This window comes from Nannospalax galili, unplaced genomic scaffold, assembly GCF_000622305.1.
Source record: "Nannospalax galili isolate Female #2095 unplaced genomic scaffold, S.galili_v1.0 scaffold388, whole genome shotgun sequence".
Lineage (NCBI taxonomy): Eukaryota > Metazoa > Chordata > Mammalia > Rodentia > Spalacidae > Nannospalax > Nannospalax galili.
In genome coordinates this window covers 1,686,325-1,703,570 of record NW_008360304.1, presented here as the reverse complement: position 1 = coordinate 1,703,570, position 17,246 = coordinate 1,686,325, and the positions used below count along the sequence as shown (strand labels likewise).

The window sequence follows — 17,246 nt, the reverse complement described above, 5'->3', positions numbered from 1 at the left end:
CATACATGCAGGCAATACACTCATACACATAAAATAAAATTAAAAAATTTACAAATTAAACATCCAAAACAAGAACTACCCCCACCTGTCTCAAAAAAAAAAAAAAGTTCAAAATAAATTGTAAATGGGGCTATGGATCTGCAACATTCCAAACTCTCCACAATCACTGAAGTTCTAATCAGTTGATCAGCCTTAACAGGAGGTTTGGGTGAAGATGCAGGTTTTTTTCTTGCAACATTTCAAACTCTCCACATTCACTGAAGTTGTAATCAGTTGATCAGCCTTACAGGAGGTTTGGTTGAAGATGCAAGGTTTTTTTCTGGAAGTTCAGTCCTGAGTTCAATCCCTGAGACCCCTGCATCATGGTGGAAGGAGAGAGTGGACTTTTGCAAGCTGTCCTCTGACCTCCACACTTGTACTATGGCATATGTACACACACACACACACACACACACACACACACTTGTACGGGGATGTACTGGAAACCCAGTCCCCCTCACCTCACGTTTGTCAAAGGTTCTATCACTGAGCTACGATGTCAGCCCAACAACTGCTTTAGGTCTAATAAGTTTTTATTCTTTATTTTTATTTGAGACAGGGTCTTGCTTCTCAGGGCCAGGCTGACATTACATTGTCCCAAAATCCTTCTCCCTCAGCCTCCGTAGATTACAAGTGTGAGCTACCATCCTGGGCCATTCTTTATGTTTAAACATTATTCATGAAAACCAAACATCCCAATGGGCTATATTTGATTGGATTGTTCACATCCCATCAGGTAGCCCAAACCATTTGGGTGAGTGTATACATATGAGTTCCCAGGCAAACCTTCGTCACAATAGGATCTCCGCAAGGGAGGGTCCCATTCCTAGAAACTTCAAGGCACCTCAAAGCTGTGGGTCCTGCGAGGACACAAACGCTCCCTCCCTCAAGGCCAGCACCTCGAGCCTGATTTCTCCCGCGTCCCCAGAGAGCACGCGCCAGGAACGCCCCCTCACTCTCCTCTGGTGACCCCTTCCGCCCCGCCCCCAGGCATTCTTCCGCCTCCGGCGCCCTTTGGCCCACCCACCCACTTCCCGTAGGCCCCGCAGGGCGCTGGCGCGCTCGTCGTTACGTGATTGGTTGATGGCCGTGTCACTCCAGTCCTGGAGTCCACAATTGGCTGGCTTTCTTCACAGTAGCGTCACTCAGTCTAAGCGGATTAGGGCGGAGCTCCAAGGGCGAGAGACCGTCTCCGTGTGCGTCCACGACAGTTTTCGCGGCGGATTGGGGAATCGTCTGTAATGGCGGCAGAGGCGCTGGCGGAGGCAGGAACGAGTGTGACGGCACTATCTATGCCCGGTCCTGACAGCACCGGCAAGTCGCCCGAAGCAGGAGAAGGAATTGCAGCAGCGGGCGAAGAGCTGGACCCCGCCACTAGAGGAGCGGAGGCCGTTAGGGACAGCGAGGAGGATGGGGAGGACGTGTTCGAGGTGGAGAAGATCCTGGACATGAAGAACGAGGGGGTACGTGGGGGCTGCGCCCAGAGGACACGGCCTGAGGGCCCTGGTGGGGACAGTGGGGAGCACCCCCCCGGGGGGTGGGCGCCGCCGAACCCGGGAGGACCGAGCGGTCCCAGAGCGCCAGCTGGAGACGTCAGGCGAGAGCAGAGTGACATCTCGGAAAGGACTCCGGCCGCGTCTGTGAAGGATGGATGCTTAGGGAAACTTGTTCTGGCAGAGAGATGAAGCAGTTGGGGATGTGATGTTGAGAATCAGGGTACAAGACAGCTAGTGGGGGACTTCTGTGACCGGCAGCATTTAGGGACACGGCTAGGGCTGCTGCCCTATGCTAGAAAGGACAGATGGTGAAATAATGCTACTATTGTAGTCCGTTGTCCACACCGTCGTTGCAGAGTTTTCACAAACTAGAATTCATTTCCTGGTTTAAAGTCAGGAATTCCCATTCGTCCTCAGAATAAAATCCCAATCTCTTGAGATTGGTTGGGTTGGCAAAGGTTTCGTCCCTCTCCTGCGCATTTATCCCTATCAGATTGTAACAGATCCAGCGTAAACTTGAAAATCTTACTACACCATACTTGGGCGCTTACCGTCCTCCTAGCCTATCTTTGGGAGATACCTTACCTTGGAATTCCTCTGCCTGTGATGCCCCTCCCCCCTTCCCCCCCATTTTTTTTTTTTTTCTCCTGAGCCCTGCAGAGCAAGGTATTTTCTCATTTCTGACCTCATGCTTTGTGGAGACCTCTATGTAAAGCATTATCTTTATGTTTTTTGTCTTTCCTGCTCTAGATTGTGGGCTCTTCTTTTGTTCTTTTTGAGACAGGGTCTCCCTGTAGCCCCAGCTGGCCTGAAACTTGCTATGTAGACCAGGCTCAGCCTGTCTGTCCCTCCCACGTGCTGAGATTAAAGGTGCCACCAAGCCAGGCTTGATTGTGGACTCTTTGGGGAATATAATTTTTATTAATCTTTGAATCAGTGGTATTTAGTCCAGTAGCAGTTAGTGCATGCCATGTTTATTTTGTTCTCTGATACTGAGGATTGAACCCAGGGTCTCATATATGCTAGGTAAGAGCTTTACCACAGATGTATATTCACAGCCCTCAGATTTATAGTAAAAGAATGAATGAATTGTGGGTTGGGGGTCAGAGAAGAGGAAACATGCACAAGTAGATAGGTATCAGACCTGACACAATGTTTTGTCTAATGTATTTTCTGTCAGTTGTTATTTCTTGTATGCTACCTTATATTTTTTAATCCATTCAACAGACTTTTTTTTTTCCCCCAAATCAATTGTCTACCATGTCCCACGTTGTAGCCTAGTGGTATAGATTTTTTTTTTCCCTTTTCTTTTTTGAGACAGAGTCTCCCAAGTCCAGGCTGGCCTAGAGCTTGAGATTCTCCTACAGTTACTGACACAGGAAAAATTTCATGTCCGGGGGGAGTTTATCAAAATTCAGTGTCATATTATTATTGGAGCCAGGGAGATGATAGGTCAGTGCTTGTCGTGCAAGTATGAGGACATGAGTTTGAATCCTTTAACTCCATGTAAAGCCAACACCCCATGTGTAATCCCAGAGCTCCTGTTGCAAGATGGGAGTTGGAAACAGGAGAATATCTGGAAGCTTTAGGACCCAACAACTAAAGAGTCACCCTGTCTCAAAGAAGGTGGAAAGCAAGGAAGACACACTAGGTTGCCGTCCGACTTCTACTCCCAGTAGTGGCATACCTATACCCACATTCACAGCACATCTACACTCACACGCAAACTTCACGCATACACACACTAAAATATTAGTTGCAATACTGTGAAGAATTTTTTTTTGTTTGTTTAATTAATTTATTTTTTGGCCTTTTTGAGACAGGGTCTCCCTGTAGCTCCAGCTGGCCTAGAACTCACTATGTAGACCAGGCTAGCCTTTGACTGCCTCTACTTCCCGAGTGCTGGAATTACAGGCATGCACCACCACGTTGGGCTCAGGGCCTTGTATTCTAAACTCATGCTTCACCACCGAGCTATACTCCCTCGTAAGATAGAAATATTTGTATGTATAATATCCCCAAATATGATCTGTGTGTGGTGGTGCACATCTGTAATCCCAGAACTTGGGAGGTAGAGGCAGTAGGATCAGGAGAAGGAAGTCTCAGCTGCATAGTAAATTCAAAGCCAGCTTGGGGTATATGAGACTTGTCTCAAAAAACTGAAAAACATTAAAAACAACAACAACAACAACAAAAAACCTTCCCAAATACATAAATTATCTTGAGATGAGGAAAAGAGCCAATCTTGAACTGTTGTTTGCACATAGTTGGTGTTTAGAAATTATTTGTCTCAAGAGGGTATTGTCTTCACCCATTCACAGAGTATTTAATTTTGCCAGTGTCAAAGAATTGTCGTCATTGTACCTAAAGTGAATGAAATTAAGAAGTTTAAGGTATTAAGAGGTAAAGGAGATTTAGAGTTAAATGTTGTAAAGTTGAATTAATGCTTAGTTCTCAAGATCTTGGTTTCTTAGGTGTCCTTGTAAAATGAATGATATGTAAGATGTGACATACTAGTTAACAGACCAGGATCGTTGTGATTTTTTTTTATCCAGTAACTGCTAATTAACAGGCCAGTTGGTCAGGCATTTTACTGTTAACAAACCTATGGAGCTTGATCATAGTTCATTAGGTTCTGTATAGTCTGGATGTTTCACATTTAATTAGAGACCCTAGCTGGGCATGGTGACACACACCTTTAGTCCCAGCACTTGGGAGGCAGGCGGATCTTTGTGAGTTTGAGGCCGGCCTGGTGGAGTTCCAGGCCAGCTGGGGCTACAGGGAGACCTATCTCAAAAAGACCAAAAAAAAAAAAAAAAATCAGAAACACTTAGAATTGACTTGCCTTTTGCTAATTTATATTGCTATAGCTCCCTAGTGCTGGAGATTACGCCAAGACGCCTAGGCAGGTGCTCTGCTACTGAGCTATACCCATAACTGTATAGGCTTTTTTCTTTCTTTCTATTTGAGTAACCTAAAAACTGTCTTATTATCTCTATGTATGTGGTGGATAGCTTCATTTGTCAACTTGATACACCTGTGAAGGGGAAACCTCAATTGTGGCATTGTCTCCATTGGCCTGGCCTATGGTCATGTCTGTGAGGCATTTTCTTGATTGTTGAGTGATTGGATCTGGGAGGGCCCAGCCCACTGTGGGTGCTACCACTTCTGGGTGGTGGTCCTGATCTATATAAGAAAGTAGGCTGAGGGGCTGGAGAGATGGCTCAGTGGTTAAGAGCATTGACTGCTCTTGCAGAGGACCCGGGTTCGATTCCCAGCACCCACATGGCAGCTATGAACCATCCTTAACTCCAATTCCAGAGGAATCTGAAGTCCTCTTCTGACCTCCGTGGCATTGCACAACACGGGTTCACTCACATACATGCAGGCAGTACACTCATACACATAAAATAAATAATTAATAAAATATTAAAAAGAAAGAAAGGCTGAGCACAGGCCAGGGGAGCAAGCCAGTAAGCAATGTTCCACCATGGTCTGTGCTTCAGCTCCTGCTTCCAAGTTCCTTTCCTGAGTTCCTAAAGATGAACTGTGCTCTGGAAGTGTAAGATGAAATAAGCCCTTTCCTCCCCAAGTTGGTTTTGGTTAGTGTTTTGAGACAGGGTCTCCCTTTGATCCATCTGCCTCTGCCTCCCGAGTGCTTTGATTAAAGGTATGTACCACCACACTCAGCTTTGGTTAGTGTTTTGTTACAGCAACAGAAACTAAACTAGGACAATGTATGGAATGTGACTATAGCCTGTATGTTGTGATTTGCAACTCAATTGGGGCAACAGAATAAGCAAAAATTTAAATTCTAGTGTAAGCGTAGGACAAGACATAGTTTGTGAGTTTCTTGGAAGGAGAGATAACTATAGTATTGTATAAAGTGATGGAAGTAGATTGGGCACTCAAGGATAGGGGTTGGCATTCACATAGAATGGAATAAGCTGAACTAGAAGTCCCAGATTGTCACCATGTTGGCTTGTCAACTGTTTGGTACATGTACCTTTTTATTTTTTTTCTTTTAACTGAGTTGCTAATAGGTCATGAGTGACTAAGCTGGTAAAGACTCTTGCAGCCAAGTCTGACTCCAGTTCAGGGGAGTCATCATCTTCTGGCCTCCATGGGCTTACACTCAGACAAATAAAAACTAATCCTAAAAGCCTAGCCAACAGATGAGCTCTGGGTGAGACACCTGGTCTCAAAATAATATGGAGAACAATAGAAGATGTCAGTTTCTGGCCTTTGTGCATACATATTAACACACAAAAATTACTCCCAAAAGTGAAGCCAGAGGCTGGAAAGATGACTTACCAGCTAAGAGTGCTTACTGCTCTTACAGGGGACCAAAGTTCAATTCCAAGCACACATGTCAGGTAGCTGACAACCACCTGTAACCCTAATTCTAGGTGATCCAGTATCCTCTGCCCCTAAGGCACCTGCAGTCACATAAACACTCTCACATATAGACACGTGGTCATCCAGATGTGGTGGTGCATACCTTTAAATCCCAGCACTCATGAGACAGAGGCAGCCAGATCTCTTGGATCAAGACCAGTCTGGTCCATATATTGAGTTCCAGACCAGCTGGGGCTATGGGAGACTATGAAACCAAGTATGGCTTTGTCATCACAGTTGACATACTAAATTTTTCTGAAAATTGCAGAGCACACATTGCAATATAAGCTGAAAAGAAAGAATATAGTTAATTTGTAAATTCATCATCCTATAGATAATGTAACCATTAAGAAAAATTTCTTTACTCCACCTTCCCTTTGTCCCCTAGTCCTTCAGTCTGGTAAAACTCAACGTTTTTAGTGATTTATGTATTTCAGGTACCTCATATTACTTAGACGTGAAACCGTAAGTATATATGTCTCCTTGTTTCTGGCTGATTTCACTTAGTGTATTTTCAGGATTCATCTATATTACAGCACGTGTCAGGATTCTCTTCATTTAAGGCTGAATAATTTCCATTTTATGTATGTATCACATTTATTCATCATTCAGTTTTTCTTTTGATGGCTATTCAGGGCCTCTTGTAGTTCCATTGATGGCTGCTCAGGTTACTTCCATTATTTGGCCATTGTGAATAATGAACACTGATGAATAAGTATCTCTTTGAGTTGACCCTTTTGGGTGTATCTATTATTGTGTAGGAGTTGCTGGATCATAGGGTGAGTCTATATGTAATTTTTTTTTTTTTTTTTTTTTTTGGTCTTTTTGAGACAGTGTCTCCTTGTAGCCCCAGCTTGTCTGGAAGTCACTATGTAGACCAGGCTAGCCTCGAACTCACAGAGATTCACGTGCCTCTGCCTCTGGAGTGCTGGGATTATGGCACCATATTTAAAATTTTGAGGGACTTTTCCCTAGTAGCTGTGTTGTTTTACATTTCCAGCACCCATGTTAGGAGATGTTAGGAGGTTCTAGTTCCTCTACTTCCTTACCAAACATGCCATCTTTTTTTTTTTTTTTTTTTTTTTTTTTTTTTTTTTTTTTTTGAGACAGGTTTGCCCTATATAGCCCCAGCTGGCTCGGAACTCTCTACATAGACCAGGCTGGCCTTAAAGGCATGTGCCACCATACCCAGCTTATTATTTTGTTTTTCAGGAACCATCTAGTTGGTGTGAAGTGGTATCATTTCGTGGGTTTGTGTTGTGTGTTTATTTTTTGTTGTGTGTGGGGGGGTGTTGAGACAGGATCTCATATAGCCAGGACTGGCTTTGAACTTGATGCATTTTGAAGTGGCAGGTGACCTTGAATTCTTGATCTCCTGCCTTCACCTCCCAAGTGCTGGAATTATAGGAGTAAGCTACTACACCCACCTTAATTTTGTGTTTGTGTTATGTGTACATGTGTGGCATGTGTGTAGAGGACAGTCTCACATGTTTCCTCACAGTCCTCTGTCCCTTTTTTTTTGAGACAGGGCCTCACTATGTAGTCCTAGCTAGCCTGGAACTTGCTATGTAGACCAGGCTGGCTTTGGCCAACTTAAAGAGATTTGCCTGTCTCTGCCTCCCCAGCACTGGTTTTGCTGGGCAAACCACTGCCTCTGGTCCCCACCCCCCCTTTTTTTTCTTTTTTTTTTATATTGGTTCTGGGGATTAAACTCAAGTTCTCATGCTTGGACAATAAGCAATTACTTTACAAAGTGAACTATACTTTTTGCCCAATTTTATATAGCCCCTGACCTATTTTGTATTGTAATTTGCACATGACTTAAGAGTGATGTGCTTGTTGTCAATCTGTGTATCTTTGGAAAGATGCTTATTCAGAGTCCTTTGCCTGTTTTTGAATTATGTTGTTTATTTTGTTTTTGAGTTTAGGACATACTTATTCTTGGCATTAGTATCTTAATGTTAGCTATATATGTATATATGTATGCAAATACTCTGTCCTAGTCTGTGGATCTGTTTCTTTTCCCTGTGGAATTTTTTTATTCTGTTGATAATGTCTTGTGATATAGGAAAGTTTTTAATTTTGATGGACATTTTTTCTTTTGCTTTGGTTACTGAAAGCCTCGTGGTATTCCATATAAATTTGGGATTGACTTTTCCATTTTTACAAACAGTGCTGTTTGATTTTTGATAGAGAGTGCATTGTATTTGTAGTTCATGTTGTATGGTGATATAACAGTATTGTCTTGCTACATTAAGAACACATACAGTTTTATGGGCTGGAGAGATGGCTCAGCAGTTAAGCACACTGACTGCTCTTGCAGAGGACCCAGGTTCAATTCCCAGCACCCACATGGTGCCTGTGAACCATCCTTAACTCCAGTTCCAGGGGAACCAGTGCCCTCTTCTGACCTTAGCATACATGCAAGCAATACACTCATATACATAAAAAATTTTTTAAAAAGAACACATACAGTTTTAGCATTTGGAAGATTGTAGTTTGAGACCAGCTTGTACAGAATGAGACCCTGCCTCAAATAATAATTAAAAAAAATAACTAGGCTTGAAAGTGGATACGTGTAATCCTGGCCCCCAGAAGTCAGAAGCGAGAGGATTGTGGCAAGTTGAAGGCCAGCCTGGTCTGCATAGTGAGGTCTAGGTCAGCCAGGGCTGCACCTCTATTAGAGAAGCCTACATTCTTGCTTTCAGGTGTGTTTTACTTTCTTTCTTAGCTCCTCTTTCTCTTGCTTAAAATCTATTATTAAAATGTCTTTATTAAATCCCAGCTATGCTTATGCTTTTTCCTTGTCTTCCTCAAAAACCTTTTGTTACTTATATGATGGAATAATCTTCAGTTGCTAAAAACCATCTTCGACTGACTTGTTTCTGTCTTTCATTGTTTTATACATCAGAAGAAGACCTAAGTCTTTTTGTTTCATTAAAAAAAATATATCAGTGGTACTGTTTTTTCTTAAGCTGCTGGCCTCAAGAAATGAATATGCACCTTTATTAATTTTCATTTTGATCCAGTTTTCAAGTTCTCTTAAGTTGTGTTTTTGGAAATTTAATCAGTAGTATGTCTTTTTAATTTCTACAGGGTAAGGTCCTTTATAAAGTTCGATGGAAAGGATACACATCTGATGATGATACCTGGGAGCCTGAGATTCATCTGGAGGACTGTAAAGAAGTTCTTCTTGAATTCAGGAAGAAAGTTGCAGAGAACAAAGCTAAAGTAGTTAAGAAAGATATTCAGGTATTGTATTTTATCTCATACTTTTTTTAGCTTGATACACATAATTTTATGGATAGAAAGTGTATGTAATAAATAAATTATAAAAAGTAAGATATCCATGAGACTGAGAGCTGTTTCAATGTTTGAGTATGTACTAGTCTTACAGAGGGCATGAGTTTGATACCCAGCTGCCCACGTTGAGTGACTCACAGTTGCCTATAACTCCAGCTCTAAGAGGATTTTCCACTGTCCTCCAAGGACACCCGCACTCAATTGCACACACCCATAGACACCCATGCTCATAGACATATAATAACACATTTTTAGGATAATACACAGTGTTCCTTGTAGAAATTACGTTTAGCTGATAAATTACATTTATTCTCACTGTTCTGTTTCCGACCTGTGGTTATATTTGACAGACAAGTATAGTTTGTATTTTGTGTCAATCTGCTAACATTGTAGTGTAATACCTGACAAAATTAACAGTTCTAGAGGTTCCAGTCCACCTCTGTGATGCCTCTGGTGGGGTGGTAAATGGCAATGTTGGGGAGCACATGATGGGACAAGTTCCTCATCTTCATAAGCCAGAAAACAGAGAGGAAACCAAAGTCACTGATTGCCTTTGAGGTCATACCATAAATGAACTAAGGATTTCCTACTATACCCCACCTCCTAAAGATTCTATTACCTCCCAGTAGTGCATCCCTAGGAACCAAGCTTTTAACACAGGACCCTTTGGAAGATACTAAGCATTTAAACTACAGCAGACACTAGAGGCTGGTGAGATAGCCCTGTGGTTAAGAATGCCTGTTCAGTACCCAGCCCCCACATGGTAGCTCACAAACTACAGCAGACTTGAACGTTGGTTAATAAGATTGTGCATTTTGGGGGCTGGAGAGATGGCTCCGTGGCTAAGAGTGCTGACTGCTCTTGCAGAGGACCCGGGTTTGATTCCCAGCACCGACATGGCAGCTATCAACCGTCTGTAACTCCAGTTTCAGAGGAATTCAGTGCTCTCCTCTGACCTCCATGGGCATTGCACGACACGGGTGCACTTACACACATGCAGGCGGTACACTTATAGACAAAAAATAAAAATAATTAAAAAAAAAAAAGATGGTGCATGTCTGTAATCCCAGTACTCAGGAAGATGAGGAAGGAGGATTATTGAGAGTTGGAAGCCAGCCAAGACTATATGATGAGACCCTGTCTTAAGGAAATAAGAAAAATAGGGGGCTTGAAGGTATAGCTCAATGGTATAGCACTTGCCCAGCATGTGCAAAGCCATGGATTCAAGCTCCAATACCAAGGTGGGGAGTGGTGATAAACATAAAAGTTGAAGGAACGCAAAGACAGGACACAACTGCTCTTAACTGCTGAACCATCCCTCTAGCCCCTATTGTAGATGTATTTTGTGGGCATTTTGTTTTCTTGTCATGGTTGCTTTGTTTGTTGTGGGGAGATTCAGGAAGATTTGAGGCAGGGTCTCTCTGTCGCCCCAGCTGGCCTGGAACTTGCTGTGTAGACCAGGCTGGCCTGGAACTCACAGAGATCTGCTTGCCTCTGCCTCCCAAGTGCTGGGATTAAAGGTGTGCGCCACCACATCCAGCTGAAATTCAGGAAGATTTAAAAGGTTAAGCCAGTGCCATCACATTCCTTTACCTTTTCACTTTTGGTGACACTGTAGGGAAACCTTTTTTCTTTCTTCTTTGCACTCTCTATTTAGTATAAGGCAGTTTTGGGAAATGAGTCGTAAAAATAATTTGCTCAGTGGCTTTTGTGTTTTATACAAAAATCTTATTCTTAAATTTCTTTTTTAGAATAGAAAAATATTTTCATAACTACTTCAGATTATATAACACAAGTCAATCAAGGAAGACAGATTTGTATACTGTGTGCTTACTCTACGCCTAAATGAAACGTAGCAGCAAGTTTAGGAACGTTCTGGGAGGGCTGACAATATGGGTCAGCAAGTAGGGGCACTTACTGCCAAGCCTGATGACCTTTGATTAATCCCCAGAATCCACATAGTGGAAGCAGAGAACCAATGCTATCTTCTTCTATATTCGCATTGTGATATTCATTCATAGGCATGTACACACACAAAATAAATATAAAAAAATAAATAAGACAGGCGTGGTGGTGCACGCCTTTAATCCCAGCACTCGGGAGGCAGAGGCAGGCGGATCTCTGTGAGTTCAAGGCCAGCCTGGTCTACATAGTGAGTTTCAGGCCACCTGGGGCTACAGGGAGACCCTGTCTCAAAAAGACCAAAAAATAAATAAATAAATAGAACATTCTAGGATCAAATCCCCCTCCCCCATTTAGAGACAGGCTGACCTAAAGCTCAATATATAGTTGAGGATGTTCTTCAACTTCTGATCCTCTTGCTCCAGCTCCCAAGTGCTAGAATTACTGGCATGTAACCAACCAGGAACGGAATTCGAGGCTTTGTGCATGCTAGGCAGGTACTGTATTAACTGAACCACACATCTTGAGCCCCCCTTTACCCTCCCCATTTTGAGATAGGATTTCATGTAGCTCAGCATGACTTCAGACTCCCTGTGTAGGTGAGGATGACCTCAAGCTCCACTTTAGCCTCTCAAGTACTGGAATAGCAGGTGTGTAGTACCATGCCCAGCCCAAAATCTTAAGAAACTTTTGTGTTCAGATTGCCAACCAATGTTGCCATGTCTTTGTTTCTTTGGTTTAGCCAAGAAAGTCTGTAAAAATTACTTTCTTGGGAGTTTTGAAGTTTTAAGTTAATTACAACCCATCATATATGAGGCTGTTTTTATAACTTGCTTCAGTTTGGTACCTTCAGTGCACTATTTTTCTGCTTCTTTGTGTCTCCATTTTTAATTGACATCACCACCAAGACTTATTTATGAAGTTAGAATATAAGTAGCATACAAATTCAATTCATGTAATTTTAAGAGGTCAAATCTGCTTTTAAATTTTTTTCACTGGATTTCAGTAGTACTGCTTTTCAAAACTCTTGAAATTGTCTTAACCTTTTTTGTATTTTATAGAGACTGTCTTTAAGTAATGACATATTTGAAGCAAACTCTGATAGTGACCAGCAAAGTGACACAAATGAAGATACTTCCCCAAGGAAGAAAAAGAAAAAATTAAGGCACAAAGAAGAGAAAAGTCCAGATGATCTGAAAAAGAAAAAAGCAAAAACTGGAAAAGCAAAAGAGAAGCTCAGATCAGAGCTGGAGGGCTCCTCTGAAAATTTAGCTTTTGACTTAAGGACAAAGAAAAGAATTTTGGAAGCCAAGGAAGAATTAAAGGACTCCAAAAAGGCCAAAAAGGATGAAATAAAAGAAACTAAGGAATTAAAGAAAACTAAAAAGACTGAAATAAGAGATTTAAAGTCTAAAATCAGAGAAGATCTCAAAGACAACCGAAAAACAAGAAAAGAGAAATATGTTGAAACTCAGCTGGAGTCTGGATCAACTGTATTTGATGATTCCCCCTTTCTGGAGGATGACAATGAAGAGTTTTACTCTGACAACAGAGAAGAAAATCAAAGAATAAAAACTTTGAAAGATATGGCAGAGCAGGATATAGTGCAAGAGGGTATTTTTGAGAAACTGGATGGTCCTGTAAGTGCTGAAGAGAACGCTGATATCAGAGTTAGGAGGAGGAAGAAGAAACCAAGGAAATTCGAGGAAGCAAAGGAGACCAAGAAGCTAGAAGACACAACTACCTTCTCAGAGAGGAAAACTATCCCTAAAAAACAAAGAAATCAAGACAAAGGCAGAAGTAAACTAGAGTTAAATAAGATATCACCATCTGCATCTGCCCAAACTCAGAAGAGTACCAGGTTGGAAGAGAGGGACCTCAGGTCCCCTGACACCACAGAGGAGGTAAGGGCAGGAGAGAAAACTTTCAGAGTGCAGAAATGCAAATTAGTGTTGTCTGTTGTGTGGTCAGGAAAGGTCACAAAGAATGGAAAGGGTAGTGGTCAAACCAGAAGAAAGTGATTTCATCTTTGGGAGTTACTGAGGATAGTGTGGCTGGGGACATCTATGAGTGCTCTGATCTTCATGCAGTTGAACCTGCAGTTTGTCTCTCAGTTTCCAACTTGTTTTCTTTTTAGAGATGAAACATGACAAGAAAATTGAGCACTAATTTGTCAGAACTTTTTGTAGAGGTACTCCTGTAATGTGTAGCAGTGTATTGTCAGGTCTATAAGCTTCATTGGCTTATTAGCTTTCACAGTTTGGGATGTATGTATGTGTGGTGTTTCTGTTTCTTCACTTTAAAAAACATTCTTTGAGAGTTTCATCCTATGTATTTTGATCTCACTCCCCACTCCTTGTAACTCCTCCCAGATCCGTCACTACCTCTCTTATCTTCCTCTTAACTTACTGTTCTCTTCTTTTCTTTTTAAGTAATGCATTGAGTCCAATTGTGCTGTGCATTTGCTCCTGGGTATAGAGCTATCCACGGGACCATACCCTTAATGAAAGCTGACTCCTTCCCTCTAGAATTCAGTCAGCTGTCCATAGCTCACCTCAGTTAGGAGTGGAGGCTTATAAGCCCTTCCTCCTCCACACTAGAATGTTGATTGGCTTGATTTTGTGCTCCCCCCACCAGCTTCCTCTTTCATCTTTCTTTTTTCCTTTTTCTTTCTTTCTTTTTTTTTTTTTTTTTTTTTTGGTCTTTTTGAGACAGGGTCTCCCTATAGCCCCAGGTGGCATAGAACTCACTGTGTAGACCAGGCTGTTCTGGAACTCACAGAGATCCATCTGCCTCTGCCCCTGCCCCTGCCCCTGCCCCTGCCCCTGCCGGGATTAAAGGTGTGCAATGCCATGCCTGGCACATCTTGTGCTCTTAAACACTGAGTCATCTCTTCTGCCCCTTACTTTCACGCTTTCCTTGGTATTGTCCTCTCTTTTTTTAGGAATAGACGATGTTTTACTCACAAGTACAGAGGGAGAAAAGGAAAGGAAAAAAACCCCAACTATACTTAACATGTTAATATTTTCAGTTATCACAGAGTATATTTAATAACTTATTCTAGTATTGCATTTTATAAGGTATTTCAAAATTATGGATTATTTTTTGTTTTTATTAAATTTTGTTGTATTTCATACAGAATATCTCAAACAGTCTGAATCATCTTTATAGCCCTGTCCCCACCAGATGCTTTCCATAGCCCCCTCCACTGCCCTGGGTGTTAAGACCTACAGTGTCAAGTCAGTGTCCCCAGATGTTCCCCAGTGTAAGTCCATCCACTTGGGGCCTAGTCAGATCCCTCTTCATCTATCTATCCAAACACCTATCATTTTCTTTTTTTCTTTTTTTTTCTTTTTTTTTAACAGAGCATAGGGTGGGGGTTTATTTACAGAGGAGTGCCCCCCCCCATTTACATCTTCACTTTAAAGTCCACACTCAAATATAGATCCTATGACTTCCGGACAGCTGCAGAAAATGGTGAGAGAGGTCCCTCCTGTAATTCTCAGCTTATATATCCTTAGCTCCTCCCCACATGCAGCTAAGGTTGACTGATTGGGTGGGAGGGTAGCTGACTCTCCCCCTTGACTCCTTGATGAGCGTGTGACTATAGCTTGCTGACATAGTGGTCAGAATATACTTCAGTTAACACTCCAGCCCTTTCTCCAGCTCTTACATTCTTACCGCCAACCTCTTCTGCAAGGGTCCCTGAGCCTTGGAGGGGGTTGTAGGTGAACTTTCGGGTCTCTGCATTGTCAGTTTTCCATGGGTTGTTGGCTCATTTCAGTGGGATTCCATCTATACCATGTGGAGCCTGGATCTGGTGCTCTCAGGCAGTTTGCTGAGTTCTCAGCCCTTATGCCAGAGGGAGGCTAGGTCAGGCACTCTCAGGCAGTCTGCTGAGATCTCAGCCCCTACACCCATGAAGGTCAGAACAGGCCCTCCAAAAGTATTATGTTTTTAATAATATAAAAAAGATGAGTTTCTCTTATTTCTAGTTTTGGTTATTTATCTTAATCATTTTAAAAAGAGGAGGAAGCTACACCAGGGTTTGTTAAATTTTTTTTTTCACCCCAGAAATTTTATGGGAGTACATATATACAGATATGTGAAATAGATAATAAATCAAATGATTAGTGATAATGAATCGTAAACTTATTTAAAAACAATTTTTGGTTTACATATAATTTTAGCATATTATATGCAGTGAGAAGGATATGCTTATTAACATAAAAATTAAGTCTTGCTGAACATTTGATACTGTGGGATGTAGAGCATTGTCATTATTTTTCAGTGTTAATCTATATTTTGATTATATACTTGTCAGTGAAAAGAATGCCTCCTCACATAAATATATTGTACAAACTGGCAGAAGTATGTTTAAGGCCATTTCAGAAATTGTTTTAATCTCAATCTAAAATCATTTAGCAATTATGAAACAAGTTGTCATGTAGCTCAAGCTGGCCTTAAACTGGCCATGTAGCTTAGGATGACCTTAAACTGATGTTGTTTCATCTCTCAAGTGCTAGGATTATAGTCCTGCACCCATACACCCCCGTTTTTGTGTGGTTTTAGGGCTTGAGCCCAGGGCTTTATTCATGCTAGGCAAGCACTCTGTCAACTGGACTACATCCCAGCCCAAACCATTATGTTTCTATAAGAGCAGAAAACTTTGTATAATAAAAGCACAGTAGTCTTGAGGCTGGAGAGATTGCTCAGTGGTTAAGAACACTGGCTATGCAGCCAGGCATGGTGGTGCACTCCTTTAGTCCCAACACTTGGGAGGCAGAGGAAGGCAGATTTCTGTGGGTTCAAGGTCAGCTGGGATTACAGGGAGACCCTGTCTCAAAAAGGCTAATCGAACAAAACAAAAAGAACACTGGCTATTCTTGTGGAAGACCCAGGTTTGAATCCCAGCACCCACATGGCGACTAACAACTATCCGTAACTCCAGTTTCAAGGGACCCAACGCTCTTCTATCCTCCATGGGCACTGCACAACACGTGTGCACTTACAAACATGTGGGCATAACACTCATACATGTAAAATAAAAATATTAAAAAAAAATTAAAAACACGATAGTCTTATAGCGAGTGCCAGACCAGTTGGGGCTACCAGGAGACCCTGTCTCAAAAAGACCAAAAAAACAGCCCCCAAAACAGTAGTCCTAATTCTGCTGGGGTTTTTTAAGCAGCATTTGTTGATATTGTGTGGTGTGACAGTACGTATGTGCAAAGTGCACATGTGTGTTCAGAACCAAGGCTGCAATGAAGTTGCAGTTGAGTGCTGCCGGAAACATCTTTGATTGATGGTACATTTGATCTTGAATTAATTTTTGGTTCTTGAGCACTCAGAAACCTTTTACTGTTGCCACATTTTTTGTGACCCCTGACATTCAGTTAAATGACCCCATAGTTCAAGAAGCTCCGATCTAGAGAAATATATTAGGCCTGGGTATAGGGGTGCATACCTATAATCTTAGTGCTTGGAAAGTGAGGCAGAAGGACTGGGAATTCTAGGCCAACCTGGGCTATACAGTGAGACCCTTTCTGAAAAAAAAAAAACAAAAAAAACCCCCCCAAAACAGGTATTTTTGGCAGTAATATCCTTAGTAGTGAAAAACTGATAGCTTGTCTAGCTGAGGGGAAAATAGTTAGGAAAATACTGGTGCATCAACTTGGGAACTTGGAATATGAGGTCGGTGTAGCAGAAACAAGAACACTTGAGAAAATGTAATGGGGAAGAAAACCATACCTAACAATGTGAATAAAAACAAATTAGCTGCAAAGTTACATGGATGAAGAGTAGTGTAGACAAATAAAATAGTTATGCTTGGTCAGGCATGGTGGTGCACGGCTTTAGTCCCAGCACTTGGGAGGCAGAGGCAGGTTGATCTCTGTGAGTTCAAGGCCAGCCTGGTCTACATAGTTCCAGGCCAGCTGGGGCTACAGGGAGACCCTGTCTCAAAAAGACCAAAAAAAAAATTATGCTTGATTTGAGACAAAATGAAGTCTTTTAAAATTTATTTTTGCAGCAGTTTTTATTAGCATATATTGTACAGAAGAATGGATTTCCTTATGACATGTTCATCTATATAGTGAACTTTCATTA

The 17,246-nt window shown here is 41.8% G+C and overlaps 1 protein-coding gene across 1 annotated transcript in view; it reads left to right on the top strand.

Moving 5' to 3' along the window:
• Positions 1 to 1,198: 1,198 nt before the first annotated feature.
• Mphosph8 (M-phase phosphoprotein 8) overlaps positions 1,199 to 17,246 on the top strand; it is a 45,568-nt gene continuing 29,520 nt past the window's right edge. Inside the window, exons 1-3 of the mRNA XM_008824351.2 lie at positions 1,199 to 1,502; positions 9,030 to 9,185; positions 12,200 to 13,042. Coding sequence (XP_008822573.1) covers positions 1,281 to 1,502; positions 9,030 to 9,185; positions 12,200 to 13,042 — 1,221 coding nt within the window. The 5' untranslated portion in view covers positions 1,199 to 1,280. The remainder of the gene's footprint in view (positions 1,503 to 9,029; positions 9,186 to 12,199; positions 13,043 to 17,246) is intronic.